Genomic DNA, 7,500 nt, shown 5'->3' on the forward strand with positions numbered 1-7,500 from the left:
AGAGGGGGGGGGGGGGGGGGGTGAAAACAGCTCTCAGGGAGTGAGTCAGTGCTTTTAGGGAGAGGCTGAGGTAAGGCGTAAGGCTAGGGAGTCGAAGAACACCACAGGCAAGAGAAAGAAAAAAGGAATGAGGCCGAGGACCAGATTGAGGAGACGGAGTTCAAGCCAGGACATGATGACAGAGAGACGATCAGTGAGTTGGGAAGTTCCCGAGCTGACAGGAAAGGAAGCTTGGGTCCTCCCCATTAAAAAAAAACACACACACAAATAAACAGATGGAACAGAGGGGCCGTGATCCTTTGAAGTCTTCTAATTGCATTATAGTGAAGACATTGTGGTTAGCACCATCTAGAGCATGATCACAGAGGTCCACTGCATATGACACGGTTCAACTTTGTTGTGTAGACAAGCTAATTTTGCCTCAGTGGAGGAGGCAGAAAATCTTATTAAAAAAAGGTCAAAGGTGAGAAGAGTGGAAGGCAAAGTAAGAAGGAGGGAGAGAGAGAGAAAGTGAAGTCTAGTTATGAAGAACTGTTTCCTTGCTCACAGGGGTGAACTCAGACCTTTCTGAAAAATGTCTCCTACAGAGGAAAAAATAAACACTGTGACTTGTATACTGTAGCAGTGCCGGTGTAGTGGCTGCAACGGCAGTTCCTCTGTCACACGGCAGAAATGAACAGCGTGTGGATGCAATTGTGTCGAATGCAGCCAGACTTTATGTGCCTCCTGATTTATTCTGAATGGTTATATGGCAGTTGCTGTAAGTTGTACACACCCTGCGGTGGACCCTTCTTTGCTCGTGTTACTCTCATTTTATGATATGTATTCGCTGGCTTGCTTATTTGTCTGTTTGTTTATTTATTTTATTTGCTGCCTCTGCTGTAGTTTGCCTGCATGGATTTGTTTCTTTAACTTCTCCAATTTTTTTTCTATCAATGTACTGACTTTTCTCTGTTTACTCTTTTTTACTTCTCTCTCTCTCTCTCTCTCTGTTAACATTTCTTCCCCCCTCCTTCTTCCCCCTGCTCTGTTTTTTTTCTTCTATCTCCTATGTGCTGTCTGGAAATAAGAAATCACGCAAGGTAATGACCGAAGTCTGATTCAGGCTGCTAGACATTTCATTTCCTTCAACAGCATCATCGAGTTGTCGTTCCTCATCGCAGTTCCATACTCCATTCAAACAGATTAGACAGAGAAGGCAAATGGTGGTGGGATGATTTTTCTTCTTCTTTTATTCGCCCTGGAGAGAGGGCGAGGGCAAGAGGGAGGGAGGGAGGGAGGGAGAGAGGGAGGGAGGGAGGGAAAGAGACATTTCATGAACTCTGTTTGGCATCTCCTGTAGACCAGCTGGTACGGGGGTGGGTTGGGAGGGAATTATCTTTTGACCGCCATTGTTTCACCGCTGAGGATGCAACAATAAAGACATCTTCATTAGTCCCGCGTGGGTGGGCCACGTTTCGCACTCCATGAGGGGGAACGTGGATGAGCAAAATAGAGAGAGGAAGAGAAAGGACAATGAAAGACAAAGAAAAAGGAGAGAGCCAAACGGAGTTACAGTTCTCTTTTTCCTTCACTTTATTTTAATCCGTTTGTTAGAACAGCTCTTACATAACACATTTACACATCACTCACCTGCACGTCACATTGACTCACCCAATACATCTGCACGTTCCAGTAGACCGTAAACATGGCTTCTTCAGTCCTGGGGGACTGCCCTTGCCTGCAGGTAGTGGTTGTTGTTGCTATTGTTGTTATAATTGTTGAAAAGGCCCTTTTCTAGCTCAGCGGTCCGCCCAAGTGAAACAGGAGCTGGGCCAGGCTGGAGGGCGGCTGCACCTGTTTGGCCCGTCCACTAGATTGGACCCCACTCAAGGTGTACCGCCATGGCAGTGTAAGACTCAGCATGTCCAGGCGCCGCCGCCACACCTCATCGTAAGAAAATGAGGTGGCCACGGGTGCCAAGCATCCAATATATTCCGACGTTCCATCTCTTTTTTTTTTTTCCCCGGGCAATTAACTAGGCTTTACCCTCTGGCAATTATTGCCCTACATAAAATAAAGATCCTTAATTCTTTTCGCAAGCAGAGCCTCCCTGCAAAAAGTCCTGCTGTAATTGAAGCGATTTTCATGCAGGTTGGAGAACACCGATTTCACGGTCGTCCGCAGCACAAATGATACACCAATTAAGGTTTACCGTTTGAAATTTGAAAGGTCCATGGAAGAATCACAGGTCCATTATAGTCTTTCATTAAGAATCCATCCATATCAGTCGTTCTCATTTCAATCGTTCAAATTCCTTTTGTTTTCTTTCAGTCCTTTGTCTTGTGTGCAGTCAGAATAATTTGCAGTAGAGAAAAAGGGACCCCGAATCAATTAGGTTTTGTAATACATTGAGGGTATTGATGTGGAAAAGGCCTAAAGTGAATGAGATTAATCAATAATCTGGCTGATGCATACTATCCTCCCTAATATTGATTAGCTATACCTTAGCAGGCTTGTCTGCGTAGCCACAACGGCATACTGATTGAAACGAATGGGATGGCTCAGAAGAAGAAGATGAGGCTGCTTCAGAAGACTGGCTCAGACTTTGCACCTCTTCATGTGTCCGTTCTCATGCCGTGTGACGTGTGTTTCAGAACCAGCACACCGATCTGAACCTGAAGGATTCACTCTATGTTGGCGGGGCTCCTGACTTCCGGCAGCTGGCGAGATCGGCCTCGCTGAAGGACGGCTTCAAGGGGGCCATTCAGAAGGTGAGGAGTCCTCTCTCTCTCTTTCTCTTTCTCTCTTTCTCTCTCTCTCTCTCTCTCTGAAATTCAAATTTAAAAGAGCTTTATTGACATGACAAAAATATGCATTTGTATTGGCAAAGCAGTCATTACAAACAACTCCAAACACAGATTAGGACATGCAGATACAGAACATAAATCCATAGATGAATACAAGAGATCAGAGTGCATAGACAACAGAGCACATACAGTCCCTTTGTCTGTGTGTGTACAGTATTGTGCGATGACTGACTGCCTTTGCTGTTTTTGGACGAACACAGATCACCCTGATGGGCACGTCCATCCTGAAGCCAGAGAACGCGCTGGACTCGCGTGACGTGTCCATGTTCAAGAGCCACCCGTGCTCCCAGTCCACATGCATGAATGGCGGTCGCTGCAACCCTCTGCTGGACAGCTTTGAGTGTGCCTGTCAGCCTGGCTACACGGGCAATCGCTGCCAGCTCGGTAAGTGTGTGTCTCCCTCTCTCTCTCTCTCTCTCTCTCTCTCTCTCTCTCTCTCTCTCTCTCTCTCTCTCTCTCTCTCTCTCTCTCTCTCTCTCTCTCTCTCTCTCTATCCCTCCCTCTCTCTCTCTCTCCTTCTCCCTCTCCCTCTCTCTCGATCTCTGTCTCTCTCACATGCCACCTCTCATCTCAACCCCAGAGGTGTTGTTATTCGGGGCCCGTCTGGCTGTGTAATTTAATATCGCTCCTCTGACCATCCACTTACCCCACTTCCACATCTCCCCGCAGAACCCTAGTAACGACCTCATATCTCATTTCATATGCCTTGCACACACACACACACACACACACCACACACACACACACACACACACACACACACACACACACACATACACACACTCACCCTGGCCCCACACAGACTCACACTATACACTCGCTGCCACTTGTAGACACACTGATAGATGCTCCGAATAATTTTTATTCTCATCCAACCTCATTAACCTTGCTGTTGCTCACCGGTGTTTCTTTAACCTTAATTAAGCCACAAGATCATAAAGACAACAATACATTACACGCTCCTTTTGCCTCTGGTTTAATTAAGAGTTGCCCCGTTTTGCCATCGATTCGATCGGCCCCTGACTCCTCAGCCCTCCCCTTCCTCCTCTTCCCATCTCCATAGTGATCCATGAGAAGTCCGCCGGGGAGACCGAGGCCATTGCCTTCGACGGACGAACGTTCATCGAGTATCACAACGGCGTCACAAAGAGGTAAGACGAACGACTGGGAGGGACTTAGAACGCCCATCTACCACTCTGCAGCGGCTTCCCATAACGGCAGAATTATCTGTGACACCCCCCACACACACACACACACACACACACACACACACACACACACACACACCACACACACACACACACACACACACACCCTCCTCAGCCCCTCCTCCCCATAGTCTTGTTCAGTAAATTGCGATGACAGAACTGATTACCTCGTCCCCATTTTAGTTCTGCCGCGCCTCTCTACTTTAGCTAATAGCTTGTCCGCATCCCTCACAGAGCTTCCAGGGGCCACGGCGGCAGTGGCGGCAGCGGCTCTCAGTCTTCAGTGAATCTGGCTAATTAGTGCGGCCGCTCCAATTAAAGTGCAGGCCCCCTGAGCGCACACGCAAGTCTCGGCTAGGCTAATAAATCTCTGCTGTCCCCGACTACACACCCGCCCACCGCCGACTTAGCTGCTGACCCCTCTCCCACATTATTCCAGGGCCATCTTTAAATTCTCCCTCTTCATGTCATTGGTACTAATTACCTTCTTGTACAGCCATGAGATAATGGCCGCTTTCTATGAGATTCCCCACGCGTGCTATTCTACTGTCATTCCCAGGGTCAATCCAAAAGTCAGTATTTGAATAATCTGCCCTTCTGAGCGGATGGAGGGGAGATCCACTCTCCTCATACTTAGGCAGTTATCCTATTACTGTCACTCTGTGGCATACTGACATTGATGCAAAGAGCAGGGTGAAGCTCTTCTGAACGTTTGACCCAAGATATGTGAAGCGTAGTATTCAAATCCTGCATAATTCCAGAATGTGCTCTCTCTGCAGTGGCTGTACAGTAATGAAGTAGACTGTCACAAACTGGCAGTGTAGAATTTGTAAAACTTACAGTTGCTGCAGGCAAGCTCTCAGGTTTGAGGAGAAAAAAAATGGGAGAGCGCTGCAGTGGGTCACAAGTAAATAAAATGTTTCAGGTGGTCTTCAAGGGAAATGGGCAGACAGGATTGAAGAGAATGAAGGTAGATCCCGAGGCACTCTGCTGATTAAAAAAAAGTCCTTTATTGAGCGACACTGATGCACCGACGCGTTTCGACTCAGAGTCTTTATCAAGGTGGTCAGCTCTCAGGTTTGTTCCCGAGGGCTGCCGTCTGACCTCTGTCTGTAATCTTTGTGATGTCTGCCTGGAGAGCTGTTGCTTTTGTTTCTTGTCTTGTCTGTCCTTCTGTCTTCCTCTCTGTATGTATGTCTCTGTCTGTCTGTCTGTCTTAAATGAGTGTTCCTTGTTGTCTCTCCTCTGCACTCAAAGCCAACTGACCAATGAGATTCCCGAGTAAGTAAACCAGAAGAGAGCGGATGGACATGACTCACTTTAGACTAACCTTTCAGTTGATCCATCCTGGATAGTTAACCTCGATAAATAAACATTCTGATTTCATTTTCATCATACACATGGGAACAGAGGTAGATAGCTATTTGTCAGCTACACAGGGTCCATCTCTTTGCCATTTTTTATTATCAGTGAACATTTTTGATAAGATACATTGTAATTTCCAAAGAGAGCAATGCATGTTTGGCATGTCTGATAAGCATTGTGTTATTAACAATGTAACGAGTATCCAGGAATAGCCCTCCCTGGACAATGTGCATGGTTAGCAAAGAACGAGCACCATGATGTGGGTGTTATTAACTGCTATGTTGACATGTATGACACTTCTTTTTAACTGCAAGTATTTGTCCGTGTTTTGGAGGCTTATTAGTCTGGCTTTTATGTGGATAGTGCTTTCAATCAGACATTCGAATGACTTTTATATTGACCTATTAATAAGATGCAGGATTTATAGTTCCTTTTTACAACTTCTTTTTTTTGTCTGTTCCACAATATAATTAGCTGTCTAAGTGACTGGATGGAAGTCCTACAAAGTCAGGGACTTGATTTATTTTGGAATCACTCTAAGTAGGTCCAGCAGAAGAAACAGCCCAATCAGCATTCGGGCCATGGGCACCATGTTTGTCAAAATCTCCAACTGTAATTTCCAATAATTGCATTCCACGGGCTAAAAAACTGGATATGACACATTAATCAAGGATTTGTCTTCCATGAAAAAGGGGCCCCAATTGTAATGTCCCTGAAAGTCCAGACCGAGAGCTTGGCCGCAGACATCAATAACAGTTAGCCACCGGCCTCCTCTGAGCCGTTCCAGGACTGCCCGGCCAGTAATGGATGTCACTTCCTGTAAAAATGAGAAGTCGGGATTAGGACGAATATCGGCCAGGAATGACTTAGCCAACTTCTCAGAATGAGTGCCATCAATTCAACATGATTTGGTTGTTGAGCGAAGGGCCTTAAAAGTTAATGAATACCTCGGGGGACATTAACAAAGGGGCTGTGTCCATCCACCCAGGAATAATATTTCTGTGACTATTTACTGCAGTGCCAATCTGTCTTCATTCTCCCTGGCCTGTCCTGTAGCTTGGGATCCATTACCACATGGCTCATTATTTCCTAGGCCTAATCTGATGTGTCTGTGCTTTGCCATAATTGGGCGTTTGACCTCATTCGGTCTAAATTGAAAATCTGTTCTTAAACCCATTTTGGCAAAGTGGTGGTTTGATGTTTCACTCAAATGTGGCAAATTACCTCACATTTGCAGTCACACACACACACACACACACACACACACACACACACACACACACACACACACACACACACACACATACACACACACACACACACACCTGCACACAAACAAGCGCAGCCCCACATCATTCCAGACAGAGACATTCATGCAGTGAAATACACAATGTTTTCTCAGGCAGGGAGAATGAAGTCAGTGTTAACACAGTGCAGTTGCTACCACATGATAGGATGGAACGGAGCCGAGTCTTCAAGCGCTCCCACAACTCTCCATGCTCACAGTAGGGCCTGTGTTGGCCCTCTGCTGACTGCCTTACTCAATGCCACACCATTGCCAGTGCAATGTGTGCGAACAGTAGCTAGTACAACAGTCACACAGCAAGGCTTTTGCTGATGGGCTTAGCCCCCTGTTCGCAAAGCCACTTCACCACCGCTGCTGCCAACCCAGTTGCGTTGCCTGGGTTACGCTGACCCGCTAGGAAGTGAGTAAGGTAGAGGGGACCTATGGGTTTTTTTTTTGGCGCCTCCAGTGCTTATTGCATGCCCTCCATTTTCTCTACTGCTCCTTAAAGTCCCGAGTCACTGGAGAACCCTTCTGACCAGAGGTGAGTGCCCTCCGGCCGTGACTGCCCCCCCCCCCCCCCCCCCCCCCACCCGGCTGGCATGACACCCCCCACCTACTTACAACCAAACTCCTCAATCCGCTACCACTCAGTGCCAAGAGACAGAGAGGGCATTTGCTGTGGGTGGCAAGGTCAAGTTTAGTATTGGAACCTATTACAGGCAATCATAGGCAATTTGCAAATGACACAGTTCCTGATGAAATATGTTGAAAATATGTAATAGAATTTCCC

At 46.8% G+C, this 7,500-nt stretch overlaps 1 protein-coding gene across 1 annotated transcript in view; it reads left to right on the forward strand.

Moving 5' to 3' along the window:
• Positions 1-7,500, forward strand: part of agrn (agrin) — a 228,496-nt gene that overhangs the window by 211,737 nt on the left and 9,259 nt on the right. The window contains 6 exon segments of the mRNA XM_042099348.1: positions 1,071-1,082; positions 2,637-2,753; positions 3,050-3,233; positions 3,913-4,000; positions 5,315-5,338; positions 7,219-7,251. Coding sequence (XP_041955282.1) covers positions 1,071-1,082; positions 2,637-2,753; positions 3,050-3,233; positions 3,913-4,000; positions 5,315-5,338; positions 7,219-7,251 — 458 coding nt within the window.

The sequence above is a fragment of the Alosa sapidissima genome, chromosome 7 (genome assembly GCF_018492685.1).
Source record: "Alosa sapidissima isolate fAloSap1 chromosome 7, fAloSap1.pri, whole genome shotgun sequence".
NCBI lineage: Eukaryota > Metazoa > Chordata > Actinopteri > Clupeiformes > Clupeidae > Alosa > Alosa sapidissima.